Below are 18,734 nucleotides of genomic sequence, written 5' to 3' on the forward strand. Positions count from 1 at the left end.
CAGTCATATCAATATTCAGAGATAGAAGGAAAATATCTAAAAGACAAAATCACAACATTGCAATTGCAGTCCAATATACACGTCAAATAGGAGGAGGGATATAGGCATTAAATATTAATTTACAGTCCATGTTAAATAGGACTTTACAGTCCAAGTGGTATGCGATGTAAACGAGAGTAATGTAAAGGGAGTAGAACGTTCTGGTAGAAGTAACAAGTGTAGTCCAGCTGCTGTTGCTGTAAAGTGATTGGGGTGGGGGTGGGGCTCATGTCAGTGGGTGGGGGTGATAGGGTCCTTGGTAGAGGGGGCTTTCGGGCCTTGTTGATGAGGCCGATGGCAGTTGGGAAGAAGCTGTTCTTGTGGCGAGAGGTTTTGGTCTTGACAGACCTCAGTCTCTTGTAGAGGGGGAGCATTTCAAAGAGTTTGTGTCCGGGCTGGGAGGGGTCGGCCATGATTTTACAAGGCCGTTCCAGCCTCTTGGTGGTGTGCAGGTCCAGAAGGGATGACAGGTTGCATCCGAGCACCTTCTCAGCACAGTGGATGATGCGCCGCAGTCTGTTGATGTCCTTGAGAGTGGTAGCACCATACCAGACGGTGATGGAGGAGGTAAGGATGGACTCAAAGATGGAGGTGTGGAGTTTGCATGTTCTGCCCGTGCCCCCTGGGGGTTTCCTTCATATAGGAACCCCACACCAAAACATGCAATATCCTGGTCACAAGTGGTGCCTCCTCTGGTCGTTAGGGGCGCCTGTTCAGAGGGAGGGGAACTCGTTGGAATAGCGTGATCCTCCCACGTGCTATGTCCTACTGGTGAAGCTTCCCCGGTCAGGTGAAAAGAAGCGGCTGGCTACTGCCCATGTCTCGGAGGAAGCATGGAGCCAGTTTTGGCTCTCCCCAGATCGGCAGAGGGTGGAGTAGCAACCAGGATAAATAAATTAAAATTAGCACTAATGGGGGATAAAAAATTGTGTGGGGGGGGAGATGGAGGTTTAGAAGTGCACCATCATTGCCTTTGGCACTTTGAAGTTCTTCAGCTGCCGGATGAAGTATATCCTCTGTTGTACCTTCTTGGTGAGAGTTCTGATGTTAAGCTCCCATTTTAGGTCATGGCTGGTTCCCAGGAAGGACTCCACAGTGTTGACTGGGGAATCAGGAACCAGGAAGTGCAGGGACTTCTGGGGAAGCCTAACAAAAATACGTCATCCCTGCGATACTCTATTATCCCCCAAGGGGAAATTCATGTGGTAATACTGCTTTTCACAGACGATGTGGTCCTGATGGCATCAACGGTCTGGGAACTTCAGCACTCACTGGATCGGTTCGCAGCAGCTGTGTGTGAAGCGGCTGGGATGAGGATCAGCATGTCTAAATCTGGTTCTCAGCAGGAAACCGGTGGATCGTCTACTCCAGGGAATGAGTCCTTACCCCAAGTGAAGGAGTTCAAGTATCTCAGGGTCTTGTTCTTGAGTGAGGGCACAATGGAGCAGGAGATGGGCTGGAGAATCGGAGCAGCAGGATACAAGATGTTCATTGTCACTCGATGTACAAGTCCATGTGTTGTACAAGTGAAGTTCTCGAGCTGTGTTGTGTTCCGTTACATCTTCATCATCATCATCATCATCATCATCATCATCATTGCCTCATCATCATCATCAACATCGTTATGCATCTTATTGGTACATCAACATCAGAACATCCTTCTCAATATTACAAATCTGTTGTCTGTGCATGTATATTGATTGTATATTGCTGTTGCCCATTAAATAGAATATTGCATATTGCCCAGGGGTTTGAGAGTCATTATTGGGTGGTTTTATTTATTATTTAGGAGGCTGGTGGCTTGGGGGATGAAGCTGTTTCTCAGCCTGCTTGTCCAAGTTTTTGGGGTTCTGTGTCTCCTCCCTGATAGTAGCAGGGAGAACATGTTGGTGGGTTGAATCTTTGATTATTTTCCGGGCCCTCTTGAGGCAGCACTGTGTGTACAGGTCCTGCAGTACTGTTATGTGCTGGGCTCACTCTCCTCAGTGCTGTTATGTGCTGGGCTCACTCTCCTCAGTGCTTTGGACCTTTTTGGCAACAGAGGTGGTGTGGCTGGTCCAGGTTAGGTCCCGGTGGATGTTGACACCTAGGTACTTGAAGCTGTCCACTTTCTCTACCTCTGTGGCGTAGATGGTGACCAGGCGGTGGTCCCCCCCCCCCTGTAGTCCAGTGGTGAACCGTGCCTATCAGAACCCCCCCCCCCCCCCCCCCCCCCCACACACACACACACACACACAGACACAATATGAATATATAGCCTACTGTACGTGCAAGTCTGAGGTCTCTGTGCCCACTCCGTGCGTCTTTTTACGCATTGGTGAGGGCGGACTATTATGAGTTGCCTCCACAGCCAGGTTCTTTAGGTCGCTGTATCGTTACAGTCTGTCAGTAACACAACCACAGTTTAACAATTAGCTCAATACACAGAAAGACTCCGAAATGACAAGCACAACGAACTCTAAAACCCGTGGACAGGTCCAAAACTCCCCCTGCCCACCGACATCAGCTGTCCCAGCCCCCAGCGCCACCAGCAATACATTTTTTTTTTTTTTTTTACTTACCAATGATGTTCACTTGATGACAAAACCCATTGTCTTGAAAAGCAACAAGCAAGCCCTCCAAGCTAGCCTGGAAATGGCGAAAATATAGCTTGACAGCTCCAGATTAAATCCTTTAAAAACGCCTGCTGCGCGTCCGTTTCCTCATCACAACCCCATCACAACCCCTCCCTCCTTGTCGTCTGTCTCGTCTCCTGGTTGGCTTGGATTTGCGAATCCCTCGACATATCCCACCCACAACTCAACTAATTGTGATTGGCTAACGCCACAACTAAATTATATTCTGATTGGTTAAGACACCTGTCATCAAAATTGTCATCCTCATGTCATGACTAGAGTCGGTCTTCGCGAAGGGTTGCTGTCAATCAATTACCATTTGCCAGTGGAGGCTGGTCCAAATATTTAACCCCATATTTGCTGAAACAAAGTGAGTCCAAGATCTGAACAAGTGACAATATTACTGTTATTTCAGTTAATAAAAACTAATAAATAACAAATACAAATAATTTATTAGGGGGAAATTCTTTTCTTTTCTTTTCAAATTTTTTTTCTTTAATTCTTGGGTATTCAGTGAATACCTAGAAGGCCCTGACGGTTCGCCATTGCTGTAGTCTATCATAACCTCCTTGGTCTTGGCCACATCCAGGGAGAGATGGTTGTCCTGGCACAAATGTTCTAGGACAGCCACCTTTTTCCTGTAGGCTGTTTCGTCGCATTGGAGATCAGCCCCACCACTGCTGTGTCATCCGCAAACTTCACAAAGGTGTTTGAGGTTTGGGTTGCCACCAGGGCCGTAACCAGGGTTCCGAAATAGGGGAAATCCAGCAAGGGGAGGGGCAGTCGGTGGCGCCCGTAAGGGCGCCGCCGAAATTTTTTTTAGTTTCACCCCCCCCCTTTTTTAGCCATATTTAGAGTAATATATCATTTTAAATCAACATTAGGATTATACTGTTGTGATGTCATTATTCAGTATATTCTCTTTCATGTCACCACCTGCTCAGCTCTCCTGTCAACATAATTGTAACTAACAAACACAAACTGTTTTAGCCAAATTCATATCAAAATGACACCTACAAACACAGGTACACAACCCAAGCCGTACACAACACACAAAGTCATCATCGATAATAAAAAAAAAACATACAGAGGGACATTTATTTATTCCTGATAGGAACGATTGAAAAATAAAATAAAATATATTATGTTGTTTTTAACTTTACACCACCTCTTTTTGTTACTTATTGGGTCATGAAACTGAAACCATGCATATAGCCACCTGCATACCTCACTTCGGGAGCTTGGCAATTGGCATCATGCATGATTAGCCAGTAGCATCCCAACGTGTCACACAGGTCACATTACTTAAGAGACAGACTAGACACTTACTTTCTTGGTTGTTGCTAAAAAATCTGTCAGTGTCACTCACTGTCTGTCGTTCACTCGCTCACTGTCTCGCAGCTCGCTCACCTTCAATTATCTCGCCAGGCAGACAGACAGTCATCACTCACCACCATGCTGCTGCTCTCTCGGAATCAACCGTGGACGCGGCGTCAGATGACTTCCTGCCTGACCTGCCTTTCGTTTCAAAATAAAAGCGATCCCGTGTTTTTCATGCTTTTCCATGCAGATTGTTTTATATAAAAAAAAAAAAAAAAAATCTCTGAAATATTAGGGGAGGTCCGGACCTCCCCGTCCTCATAGCTAGTTACGGCCATGGTTGCCACACAGTCATGGGTGTACAGGTCGTACCAGTAGGGGCTGGAGACAAAGCCCTGCAGCGCTCCTCTACAGTGGGGAGGAGGTGTGAGTGTGATCGTCTACTTTCACCACCTGCTGTCAGTCTGTGAGGAAGTCTAATATCCAGTCACATATCGCTGTGTTCAGGCCTAGGTCTTTGAGTTTCTCGACCAGCCTGGAGGGCACGATGGTGTTGAACGCTGAGCTGTAGTCCATGAACAATGTTCCTTTCCCTCCACGTGGGAGAGGGCCGTGTGTAGCACAAGGGCTACGGCGTCTGCTGTGCTCCTGTTGGCGCGTTATGCGAATTGCAGGGGGTCGTGGATGGGGGGGGGAGCAGGGGGCGGATGCGTTCTATGATTAGTTTTTCCAGGCACTTGCTGGCTATGGGGCTATTGGTCTATTGGGGCTATTAGTCGCCAGTCATTGAGGCTGGTCATGTTTTTCTGCTTTGGTATTGAGTGGTATTGCTTTCGTATTACCACACAATTGTGACAAGAAGAGAACTGAGCCAGAAGGCAAAGCTCTCGATCTACCGGTTGATCTTCATTCCTACCCTCACCTACGGTCATGAAGGATGGTCATGACCGAAAAAACAAGATTGCGGATACAAGTGGCCGAAATGGGTTTTCTCCGGAGGGTGGCTGGCATCTCCCTTAGGGATAAGGTGAGAAGCTCAGTCATCCATGACAGACTCGGAATAGAGCTCCTTCATGTAGAAGGGAGCCAGTTGAGGTGGCTCGGGCATCTGGTAAGGATGCCACCTGATCGCCTCCCGAGGGAGGTGTTCCAGGTCCGTCCAGCTGGGAGGAGACTACGGGGCAGACTGAGGGCTAGGTGGAGAGATTATGGGCCCTATCTTCCCAAAAGCGGTAATTTAGCGTTTGCGCTTGTTTAATGCCATGCGCAATGCAAATTGGGGGCGGGCACAAGCGCATGCCTGTTATAATTGTACTGGGCATAGGCGTACCACATGCCAAAGCAGGTGTTTCAGCACTAAAATGTGGGGATAGATGGCTTTATCCTATCGTCAGCAGCGTGCAATTACTTTGCGCTAAGAGCTTTGAAAACCACCTTAGGCGCAAAAACACTCGTTGCGCTTGATCACACACCATAATCTCGCAGAAACGTCATTACGCACGGACGTTCCACGCCAGGACATCAAATTCTGCTGCTAAAATTGGATAACCAGCAGATTATTCAGCGAGGCAATCAACTATAATTCACTGAGAAACTTTTATCACATGCAAGGAGGGGTCATGGTAAATGAATTGAGAAAACTATTCACCTTCACCTGCTATAACCCGTTGGAGAGTCTCCCCACCCACCAGACAGGAGGACAGGGCTCATTTTGCTAGCCAGCCTCAGACAGTCATAATCAGAGCCATGGCTCTGGTCATAATGTTAGCCTGCAGCTCAGCTCATATTCTGCTAGCTAGCTGGCCAAAGCCATGACAAGAGTCATTTAAATTAAATGTGTCAAACTTTCAACTCCAGCAGACAAGGGATCTGGCTGCCATATATATATATACGTATATATATATATATACATACATATATATGTATATGTATATGTATATATATATATATAGTCGTCCCACAAAATTTTGCGATATCAAAACGTGACAATATGTGTCGTGGAGATGAAAAACTATATTGCGAGAAAAAGAACCTGTGAACATGCTGCACTGACGGCAGCTAGCCTACACAATACACAGCTCGTTGCCTGCATAAGTTATTTAAGAGATTGTATAGTTTATTTTTCTTTTAGCAACAAACGTTTAGTTTGTGACAGTGTGACACATTATTATTATTGCAAGATAAGCCTTATCTTCCATGTTGTTTTCTAGTTATTATAATAATTTCCAACAGCATCATTTGTTTTGCATTTCGTGTATTTCAAGACTATTTTTCCAGTCATATATTTTCATTATTCAAGTTTTGTAAAAAGTTAATAAATATCGTATCGTAATCGTGAACCCAATATCGTGTATTGTATCGTGAACTGAGGGTATCGTGACACCCCTAATATATATATATATATATATATATATATATATATATTCATTCATTCATATATATATATACGTATTCAAGTCCATATTTGTATACAGTCTATGACAGCGGGTCCCAACCTTTTTCGACTCAAGGCCCACTTGAAAATCTCAAAAATGTTGGCGGCCCACATCCGACCGTAAACATTGGTTTCTGGACTCCCGTTTTGTTTTTTGACCGTCACCATCTGACCGTTAGCTGTCCATAAGCACCACACAGAAATCAGAAACTGTAAGTGAGGGGCTGTCTGAAATAGGCTCATTCATGAACAATTCATACAAATTAAATAACGGTATCATTCAACAATGGATAAATGCATTCTCACACAGAAAATGTTTTGTAAATTATTTGGTGGCCCACTTGCAATATCTTTGCGGCTCATGAGTGAACCTCAGTCCAAATGTTGGGAATGGCTGGTCTATGGTTTCGACCCATAGAGATAGATGGGGCAAGTTCGAGACGTACCTAGGGTGTCGCAGGGTTGGTTCTTCCAGGAGCAGATGTCGAGGCCGGTGAGGAGGATGGCGTGGTCGTGCCGGCGGCCCTCTTTGCCTCCCAGGCCAGACTGCCACTGACAGAAGCTACTCAACGTGTGGTCAGCATGGTGACTGATCACCAAGCCATCCTGCCAGAGCAAGGAGAGAGACAGACAGAGAGAAGGACAGACAGAGAGACAATTAGAGAGACAGAGAGAGGGACATACAGAGAGACAGAGAGAGGGACAGACATAGAGACAAGGAGAGAGACAGGCAGAGAGACGGATAGACAGAGAGAGGGACAGACAGCGAGACAAGCAGAGAGACAGAGAGACAAGGAGAGAGACAGATTGAGAGAGGGACAGACATAGAAACAAGGAAAGAGACAGACAGAGAGAGGGACAGACAGAGAGGGGGACAGACAGACAGAGAGAAAAGGAGAGAGACAGACAGAGAGAGGGACAGACAGACAGAGCGACAAGGAGAGAGACAGACAGAAAGAGGGACATACAGAGAGACAAAGAGAGAGACAGACAGAGAGAGGGACAGACAGAGAGAGAGACAGAGAGGGACAGACAGATAGAGAGAGGGATAGACAGAGAGACAAGGAGAGAGACAGACAGAGAGAGGGACATACAGGGAGACCGAGAGACAAGGAGAGAGACAGAGAGGAGAGACAGAGAGACAGACAGACAAACAGAGAGAGGGACAGACGGAGAGAGGGATAAACAGAGAGACAAGGAGACACATACAGACAGACAGACAGAGAGAGAGAGGGATAGACAGAGAGGGACAGACAGAGAGAGAGACAAGGAGAGAGACAGACAGACAGACAGAGAGGAACAGACAGAGAGAGGGACAGACAGAAAGACAAGGAGAGAGACAGACAGACAGACAGAGAGAGAGAGAGGAACAGACAGAAAGACAAGGAGAGAGACAGACAGACAGACATACAGGCAGACAGATAAGGAGAGAGACAGAAAGACAGACAGAGAGACAAGGAGAGAGACAGAAAGACAGACACAGAGACAAGGAGAGAGACAGGGGGTGACACAGTCAATGTGGATATCGATGCATGTAACCTGGTGGAAGCTCATCAGTGGGCTGGAGACAGCGTTCATACAGTATAAGGCAAGTACTAACTAGCTGCATAATATTAGTTTGCTTCAAAGCTTCTTCCTCCTCCCCTGACAGTCAAAAGCCTGTTGTTATTTTTGCTGAAACTGCCAAGAGATCAGCTAAACATTAGCTTGGCAACTAAATGTGGCCTTGCTTATCAGAAAATTAAATACTGCCAGAACATAATTTACAAACCTTACGAATCGACACCACTCTCCAATTCGGCATATAATAGATATTATTTCCCAAGAAGCACTTTGTGAATGTAAAATCTCTTTTTTGTAAGTTGGTTGCTGTGCTGCTAAACTACCGCCCTCAACTGTGTATTTTGCGGGGTAAGGACTGTGTGTGAATCAACATTTAAACATTTGGAATGTGTGCTTCTTATTGGAGTATGTGTACGCCGAATTAGAGACAGACTTACAAGTATTCATAAAACGCCTATATGTTTCCATAAAAAGTCTCAACTTGATTTAAACCATAAGTTGCTGACTTCAACTGGAGCTCATGCCCATGAGAGACTGTCAGGCCGCTGTGATGTATCGCGGACCAATAGAAGGCGGCTCTGTGGGAAACCCCTGGTCTTGCGCTAGCTGCTTCTTGCTCCAAGTAAGTTAAAGCTGCATTCAGCAATGTTTTTGTGTTAAAATAACTGTTAAATGGCTCTATATTCTGACCGCAATCACTGAAATAGAGTGTTTGGTCAGTAACTTGGAACCCCCAACCCCCCGCTGTCCTCTATCTCTCTCCTGTAGTCCTGCATGCAGGGCGGACATATCTCCGCAACCGTAACTCGTTGAGACTCACGGATGCCGTTGTTGGATTCGGGGTGAAAAAATACATGTAGTCTTTTCAAAGCATCGTGATCTGACTTTCCATTTCCCAGAAAATGTCAACATTTCTCTGATTGGATAAAAATGTGGCGTCAACCTCCCACTATCCAATCAGAGAAATGTTGACATTTTGGGGAAACGGAAGGTCAGATCGCGATGCCTTTAAACGACTATATGCATTTTCATCACCCCGAATCCAATGCCACCAGCCGTGAGTCTCTACGAGTTACGGTTGCGGAGATATGTCACTGATGGTCACTGATGATGAACGATGTACCGACATTTGAATGTCTGGGCTGGGGTCCCTAGAGTTTGTGACGTCAAAGTGGGGTCACATGCCAAAAAAAGGTGGGAAACCCCTGAACTAACAGTATTGTCACTCTACATCATTTTGATAGCTTTTTTGTTTTTCCTTTTTTGTTCTTTTTCACGGTTGGTTTTCTTTTCATTGTGTTGTATTGTGTTGATTATTGTTATTATTTGGTTTGTCTGAGGTGGACAGGTACAGAGACACATGATCGCACTGTGTTGCTTCCTACAAAATAGACAAATATCAATCCTCAGCACTCGGATCCTTGTCTAGTGTCAACATTTGATTCTACTTCTGTAGACTCTTCTTTTGTCTAGGTCAGGGTTCCCCAAATAGTGGTGGCCCGCGAGCGCCCCCTGTGGGGCCTGCGCTGGAATTGCAAAAAATAAAATAAATAAATAAATAAATATATATATGTATATTAGGCTATGTGTGTGTATATATATATATATAATATACACATAGTCTATGTACATATATATGTATGAATATACTGTATATATACATAATATACACACACACATCTCTATGATCTCTATCGTTGCAACGGCCTAAAATCTGCGCTTAGTGCCAGGCGAAGCGCAGATTAGTGGGTGTGGACCAGCGCCAAGATAGGGCCCTATGGGCCCTATTCTTCCATAGGCCTTAGGCGCAAGAACTGGCGGTAAACGCAAAAAAACGTGCCTTGCACCTGCCTCGGGAAGATAGCAACATGGTTTTAGGCCCCGAAATGCGCTTTACGCCCAAACAGGCGTGGCGCAGTGCCAGAATAGGTCAGAATGGGCATTTCGGCCTTAAATACCGGCCTAACGATATCTCCCCCCTGGCGTTAATTTAGCGCTTCGCGCTTTTGAAAACCAGGCCTTATTCAGTGCGCCGCGGATATTCCACGCACAGCTTCTCCTCTGCTGATCTCACACTTTGTTCCCCTCTCTCTCTCTCTCTCACTCCCTCCCTTGTGCGCTCAGACAGGCACAAAGTCCGATGGAAAAAAAAAGTAGTTATACCATACGTAGTATAACAACATGACAGTTTTAACAACATCACAGTTTTTATAACATGACAGTTTTGAGCCCGTCATTCAGAGGCTGTTCTCTCCCCCTCTCTCTCTCTCTCTCTCTCACTCCCTCAAATCTCCCAGCATGCATTGAGACTAATACATTTCGAGAATAAATATCAACCAAATCAGCATAAATTGCCTAAAGTGGTAGATAGAAATAATGTTTCTGTTCACACAACATGCAATTTTCGAACATTTCAATATTGGCCAAAATAAAACATAGAAATCCAAACACAACCCTATGTGAAACATATATGTACCCCAGGTGGTATATATATCCCTTGCAGATACGTGATTTAGGTGAGAGACAGCCGTAACACGGTTCTACTATGATGTCCGCTCCGCTCCAATAAGATTAGGCTTACTTCACATTTACTTTTACAATAAAAACACATTTATGCAATGACTTTACATAATGTAGGCTATATTTATGTGCATCATCCTACCTGTGCAGCAGGGGAGAAGAAAAGGTAGCAAAACAATATCATTCTGGACAAACTTTCACCAATCTAATCTCATCATGACATAGGGATATGCTATATTTTTCTAGCCGATGCGTTTAGAACATTCTTTTCACTTTGATCTTGCTATAGTGTAGCATATAATGCTTGCAGTATTTAAACTGCAGTCAGATTGGATTGAGAAGCATAATAATATGGAATAAAATATATGAGACAGACGGGGATGAAAGGGAGGGGGGAGATCAGAGCGCTTGGCTTTCTGACGGGACTGGATCGCTCCGTGGAATTGGAGCTTAAAAGGCAAGCTTGTGACTCGTTTACTGCACTTCTCCAATGAGCAGACTGAGCATAATTTTACGCTTAAAAGGCGTGGTTGTAATGCTTAAGGCTGCGTGTAGCGCCGATACCAAAATATGGAGTGAGCTGGTCCACGCCCACTAATCTGCGCTGCGCTGGGCGCAGTTTATAGGCCGATGCAACGATAGAGCCCTATATCTATATGGATCAGCAGGGCATTACAGCAAATTTTCTATCACATATATATATATATATATATATATACACACATATATAATATGACCTGCTCCATCATTTTTAAACACATTTTGAGTTTAATACATTGTTGGAAAGAGAAGGATGTAAGCTTTCTGGGGATCCAAAATTATCTTTGTACTGCAACGATTGAGTGAGATACACCCGTTTATGTTTTGACTGTTTCCAAACTATGTTTTTTGAGGAAAAACTGCCTCAAACTTTGAGGCAGATGAGGCAAAATGTTTCAATTCTGAAACATTTTGAGAAATCATTCAAACATAACATGTTTTCTGAGTTAGCTACTACTACTACCCCCACAACCCAGGTAGGATTGGGCTGGAAATTTGTATGACCGTGTGTTATGATCCGGGGAAGGTCATGGGAAGGTCCAGTTGGTTTCCAGGACTTTCCAGGTAGTTTCCTGGAAACCACCTTGAAAGTCATGGAAACCACCTCCCAAGGTCGGATTGGGCTGAAAATGTGTATAGCAGTGTGTTATGATCAGGGGAGGTTCATGGGAAGGTCCAGGTGGTTTCCACGACTTTACAGGTGGTTTTCTGGAAAGTCCTGGAAAGTCTTGGAAACCCCCTGGAAATTCCTGGAAAGTATTGGAAATCACCTACCCAGGTCGGATTGGCCTGAAAATTTGTATGGCGGTTTGTTACGATCTGGCGAAGGTCACGGAAGGTCCAGGAAACCACCTGGAAAGTCCTGGAAACCACCTCCCCAGATCGGATTGGGCAAAACATTTGTATGGCGGTGTGGTATGATACAGGGGGAGGGTCAGGTGGGAGCTGATCTTCCCAAGGAGAACCAGATATTTTTGAGCTACAAAATGACATAGCATTATGATATGCCCCATGTTCAGAACATAACATTCACCATGTGGTAGGCCTATCAGATGGATTTACCACCCTACAAACATTCACTAGGCTATAGGCTATTATTTTGTTATTTTTGTTATTATTTTTATTAGCACTGTTTCTGCTTATGGGATTTTTGAATGGGTTTTTGCTGCGATGCTTCAAATAAGGTCTCTGGGCAATGCAAGCTTAATCAAACGCGAACCAGTGTTCAGCCAGATAATCTTCACACATGAGGACCACTTTCATGAGTTTTGAAGCGTAAATGCGAGCCCTAGAAGTAAAAAGCTAGTGCTAAGCTAATCCAGAACTACACACAGTGTCGCATAGGCTTCCCCGTCACGTCACCACTCAACCTGGACTGTTGTTGATGTGTGCGCTGCTGTGCACTGATTGCCCCGGGCTGAACCAGGTGAGGGAAAGAGAATTTCCGTGTTCGTCCTTTGAAGTGATGACATTATTGACGTATAATAGTCAACAGTGTAGTCTCATTTAACCGTTTGCTAGCTAGCCGCCCTTTTAATGGCACGTAAAAGCTTAAAAACTCATAAAAGTGGTCCTTATGTGTGAAGATTATCCTACTGAACACTGGTTCGCGTTTGATTAAGCCTCCGTTGCCCAGAGACCTTATTAGAAGCATCGCGCCAAAAACCAATTCAAAAATCCCATAGGCAAAAACAGTGAAGAACCAGGAAGTGTTAGCATCAATGTTTTCCGGACTCCTTCCTGGGCATCTCTATTGTGTCATCTGAGATCTTGCATCTCTATCGGGTCAGGAACGAATGGTAAATGTTGCTCCCCGCCTTACATACGCACGCACACATGTGCACACACGCACATGCACGCATACGTGCACACACATATATTGATATATATATATATACAGTATATATATATATAAAACCATATGTGTGTGTGTATATATATATATATATATATAATTTATTTATCCTTTATTTGACCAGTAGAAAAACCCATTGAGACCCATATATATATTGATTATATATATATATATATATATATATATATATATATATATATATATATATATATATATATATATATATATGTATATATGTGCTGCTCTCTGTATTGACCTGGCTGTGAGCCCCTCACTCTAAACAAACACTGGTGCAGAGCAGTGAGCAGCGCGTGTCTCATTTGTCAGCTCGCCTCCTCTCCTCTGTCTTTTTACAGTGCAACTAAACGCAACGTCCAGTGACTAGACACGCACTGCTCTCCTGCTGCCTTTTGACCTCACCCACACACCGGATTGACCTGGCTATGACCCGCTAAACAAATTAAATTAGCCCACTCATTCTGGTTTATTTAAAGAAAAACATTTTGGCTAGTGGAAATTCTAATTGGCTGGTAACTTTCAAATCTAGCAGCCATATTGGCAGGTGGTCAAAAAAAAGTTAATTTCAAGCCCTGCAGGGAGAGCAGGTGGTGAGGAGCGAGTGAGAAAAGGATCAAATATTGGTGGTTAAGACTGAATAATGACATCACAACTAATAATGAATTAATACATTTTAATTTAAAATTAGTTATTCCTCTAAATCTGGCTTCAAATGCCCCAAATTCATTCGGCCCCCAGCCCACGGCCCTCAGCAAAATGTGGCCCTTGGTGAAAAGTAATTGGGGACCTCTGGTCTAGGTTAAATGTGTGAACAAGTGAACAGAGGCACTGATCCTAGGGAGACAAAGGAAAGGTCTGGGACATGACCGGGAGTCAAATTCTCACCCTGATGATGGCCTCTTGGGGAAGATTGAAACTCATTAACATCACACACATGTGAATGGAAACGAAAATCTCCTCGCCTGCTTCTCTCTCTCTCTCTCACGCACGCACGCACGCACGCACGCACACACACACACACACACACACACACACACACACACACACACACACACACACACACACACACACACACACACACACACACACAGTACCTGAGAATTCCCCTCCAAAATCTGGCAAAGCTCCAAGAAAAAATGTATACCCTATAATTAAGGCATCACTGCAAAAGTCCTTAGTAGTTAGGACGACTTCAGGAAACTCTCCTTACTTAAGAGATCAGCAGTGGGTTGCACCAGCTGTGCACTACTAAAAATATATGGGTTGCACCAAGTGAAATAGTTACAACGTAGGCATAAGTTATAACTTAAATTTTACACCTATCATTTAGGTGTAAAGTCCTCCGTAGAATAGCAGTTGGCACGGATTGCAACTTGGCACCGTGGCGCATCGTTGTTTTGCGTCCGCAACGCGCTCTCCATGATAAATTACACTATTTGCCATTTCGTTTTCCACAAGTGGCGGCACTGCTGCATACACATTAAAATAACAGCAATTAAGTAGCGAGTAGCGAGGCAGGATAATGGTGAATTACAATACATGATGATGAAGCTCTCACCACAGATAAACGTTATATTAACAGTCTAACAAACGCTAACGTTCTCATTTGGTTCGTGTTAATGAAATATGAATGCACCAATTTGCGGTGGGCAACATGTCCCAGACTATCAGCCCGACTGTTTATATTCCGCTTAATTAATTGTTATTTGGGTAGTATTGATGCACTGCCCCTAAACCAGCCAAATACCCACATGTGTGTCTGAAAGAATATTAAATCAAGTCAGTGAGTTTTCATACCGCTTAATTTGGCGGTATTAAACATCGATCATTTCACCGTGCTTTTCTCTGATTGGTCACACATAGTGTACACGTCATTTTCTGCTAGACTATTTTGGCTAGTGTGGGGTTTAAGGACTACTAGTTAAGATGTACCTTACTTCTCCGTGGTGCAACTAAACAAAGACGCAACTTTAGTGTCAAACTAACTAGTTTGAACGTAGCAGTTAGTGTGGACTTTACACCCTAACTTAAGAGAGAACTTACGTTCAGCAGGTGCAACAGGCTGCTGGATCTTAGTAGTTAAGACCACCTCAGGGAACTCTCCTTACTGGTCCTCAATCACAACAGGCTGCATGGACTGAGAAGCTGGACATACGAGGATTTCACCTGCCCACTCTGGGAAGCAATGAGACACTTACCTGCTCTTCATCCAAAAGCACCAGACCCACGATCACTATGTTGATGTTCCCCCCTATCGTTCCATCTTTGAAGAGACTGGAGACCTGGAAGGCACACAAGCAAATGCTATTATTACACACTAATATTGCTAACCTTATCGTCTGAGAGAATACTTTCATTTGTCCATAATCGCCTCCATTCACATAAGCCCTGTGACCATAACAGTGGTGTTTACAGCTCTATAGACACATATCTTGAGGTAAAGCCTCCTTTCCAGGGTTTTTGTCAACACTTTTTTGTCAAAAATCAAGCAGTAAAATCAAGGACTAACAATTGATTCATTTGCACTCGAACAGGCAGCTAGCTCTGCTACCCAGGTGAATCAGAACACTTTTGAACATACTGTTTTCAGAGATTGTCGGAGATTTGAATGTCAACAGAGTCAAGTTTGAAGTGATCTTCGGGCTTATAAAACACTGCAAGATCAATCATCAAGTCAAGTCAAGTCAAGTTTATTTGTATAGCCCTAATTCACAAGGATGTCCCAGAGGGCTTCACAGAAAATATGTCTAGCTAATTGTAGCTGACACAACAGTAGCAAATTACAGTAGTAATGATAACACATTGAACAATTTATAGAGGAATATATAAAATATAGAAATATAGGAGAGAGCAGAGGAGAGAGCAGGAGAAGGGAGGGAGAGCAGGGGGGATGTGAGAGAGGAGAGAGCAGGAAAGTGATGAGATGGAGAGGGAATGGGAAATGTTGGGGAGTAGAGGAGGTGGGGAAGGAGCAGGGGAAGGGGGAAGGAGGAGAGAGCAGGAGAGGGGAGGGAGAGCGGGGGGATGTGGGGGAGGAGAGAGCAGGGAGAGGGAGGAGGTGGGGAGGGAATGGGAAATGTGGGGGAGGAGAGAACAGAGAAGGAGAGGTGGGGAGGAGCAGGGGAACGGGGGAAGAAAGAGAATGGGTGCCATGCTTTAAAATAGAATGGATGCCATGCTTTAGAATAGTGGGGGGGAGAGTTCGGGAAGGGGATGAGGTGGGGAGGGAGAGCAGGGGGAGTATGAGAGAGTATATGGAGTGAACAGGGAAAGGAGGGCTAGCTGACACAACAGTAGCAAATTACAGTAGTAATAATAACACATTGAACAATCATATGATAGAGAAATATAGAAAATATGGAAATATAGGATAGAATGGGTGCCACGCTTTAGGGTAGAATGGGTGCCATGCTTTAGAATAGTGGCGGAATAGTGGGAGAGGATAGAATGGGTGCCATGCTTTATAAGCCACTAGAATAACTGGATGATCGATATTGTCTGGATCAAGCATAGTAGATATTCTATATTTTATTTTTTCAGAATTTTTCCCATTTTCTTCCCAATTATACTTGGTCAATATCCTCCCTGCTGTCCCAGTCGTTGCTCGACCCCCTCTGACGATCTGGGGAGAGTTGTAGATTAGCACATGCTTCCTCCGATACATGTGCAATCTCCAGCCGCTTCTTTTAACATGACAGCGAGGAGTTTCATCGGCAGGACGTAGCACGTGGCAGGATCACGCTATTTCCCCCCAGTTCCCCACCCCCCGAACAGGCCAACCGACCAGAGGAGGCGCTAGGGCAGCAACCAGGACTCATACCCCACTGCCTTTCCACACGCAGACATGGCCAACTGTGTCTGTAGGAATGTCTGACCAAGCCGGAAGTACCACTGCCGGGAATTGAACCCGGGTCTCTGCCCGCAGTGGTAGGCGAGTGGTTTTACCTCTACACTACCCAGACGCCCCCATATATATACTCATACTCCACAAAGCTGAGATTCCTGTGGAAATAACAGACAAATGCCCCATTGAAGCATTACAGCCCCACAACTGCTGTTTCCAATTCAACTGTTTGCTGCTCAGTGCTCACATAGATATATGCACATGAATCAACTGTTTGCTGCTCAGTGCTCACACAGATATCTACACATGAATCAACTGTTTGCTGCTCAGTGCTCACACAGATATCTGCACATGAATCAACTGTTTGCTGCTCAGTGCTCACACAGATATCTGCACATGAATCAACTGTTTGCTGCTCAGTGCTCACATAGATATCTGCACATGAATCAACTGTTTGCTGCTCAGTGCTCACATAGATATCTGCACATGAATCAACTGTTTGCTGCTCAGTGCTCACATAGATATCTGCACATGAATCAACTGTTTGCTGCTCAGTGCTCACACAGATATCTGCACATGAATCAACTGTTTGCTGCTCAGTGCTCACATAGATATCTGCACATGAATCAACTGTTTGCTGCTCAGTGCTCACACAGATATCTGCACATGAATCAACTGTTTGCTGCTCAGTGCTTACACAGATATCTGCACATGAATCAACTGTTTGCTGCTCAGTGCTTACATAGATATCTGCACATGAATCAACTGTTTGCTGCTCAGTGCTCACACAGATATCTGCACATGAATCAACTGTTTGCTGCTCAGTGCTCACATATATATCTGCACATGAATCAACTGTTTGCTGCTCAGTGCTCACATATATATCTGCACATGAATCAACTGTTTGCTGCTCAGTGCTCACACAGATATCTGCACATGAATCAACTGTTTGCTGCTCAGTGCTCACACAGATATCTGTACATGAATCAGAGTGGATTTCAGCTTTGATCTTTCTGTCTCTTCTTCCCTCTCCCCCCCCCCTCTCTCTCTCTGGCCCTATGAATACTTCAGGTGCTGTTACCTCCGCCAAGGAGGTTATGTTTTTGGTGCCATTTGTCTGTTTGTTTTTCTCTTTGTTTGTCTGTTAGCAGGATTACAGAAGAACTACTGTGCCGATTTTCATGAAACTTGGTGGAAGGGTGTAGCAGGGGCCAAGGAAGAAGCCATTACATTTTGGAGCATATCAGATCTGATTCGGGTCAAGGAAGGGGGCGGGGCTAGGGAAAAGGGGCCGTAGCTAGGGATGGAAGGCCGTAGAGTCGGGATTCGACTGATTCGGATGGTATGGGGAAGTGGCTAGAGGTATATGGGTGGTGGCAGGGGGCGTGGTCAGGAAAGGATGGTCGTAGAGTCAGGGTTCAAGGCGTGGGTAGGACTGGCTGGGGGGTGTGGTCAGGAAAGGATGGTCGTAGAGAGTCAGGGTTCAAGGCGTGGGTAGGACTGGCTGGGGGGTGTGGGTGCTTCAGCTTTAGAGTTCTGAGTCAACTCAAAAATGTGCATATCATAGCAGACTGGAGTACTGGCCTTGCCGGAGGTCTGCACGCTCCAGGTGCACTTCTCGTTTTGTTATCGAATTCAAGCCATCATTCTGAAGTCGAGGAGGCAACACAGTCACTTTCTCATCCCGAGCCAAGAGATCGGACAGGATTTCTGATGTATGTGAGCGATTCAACAGATAGCCTACTGTGAATCACAGAGAAACATTAGCGTCAGTTTCTAAGGAGTACGCACTTACAGATGAGTCAGTACAGAATGTTTTTGAGGTCTTTGCAAAATAAATCTAGGGAAACTCTGGAATGGCATATCTGATCCCAAAAATCTGTGTAGAGTTGATCTCACACTGGCCATCCCAGCTGAACAGAATTAGGTTATTTGAACCCCAGCCCCTCTAAAAGACCCATGGGAGCTGGCAGGGGGCTAGGGGGG

At 44.8% G+C, this 18,734-nt stretch overlaps 1 protein-coding gene across 1 annotated transcript in view; it reads right to left on the minus strand.

The window, feature by feature from the left end:
• adamts16 (ADAM metallopeptidase with thrombospondin type 1 motif, 16) overlaps positions 1–18,734 on the minus strand; it is a gene marked incomplete at both ends in the record, with an annotated part of 179,072 nt that overhangs the window by 98,145 nt on the left and 62,193 nt on the right. Inside the window, 2 exons of the mRNA XM_083648904.1 lie at positions 6,855–7,014; positions 15,103–15,186. Coding sequence (XP_083505030.1) covers positions 6,855–7,014; positions 15,103–15,186 — 244 coding nt within the window. The remainder of the gene's footprint in view (positions 1–6,854; positions 7,015–15,102; positions 15,187–18,734) is intronic.

The sequence above is a fragment of the Poromitra crassiceps genome (assembly GCF_964638095.1).
Source record: "Poromitra crassiceps genome assembly, chromosome: 1".
Taxonomy (NCBI): Eukaryota; Metazoa; Chordata; class Actinopteri; order Beryciformes; family Melamphaidae; genus Poromitra; species Poromitra crassiceps.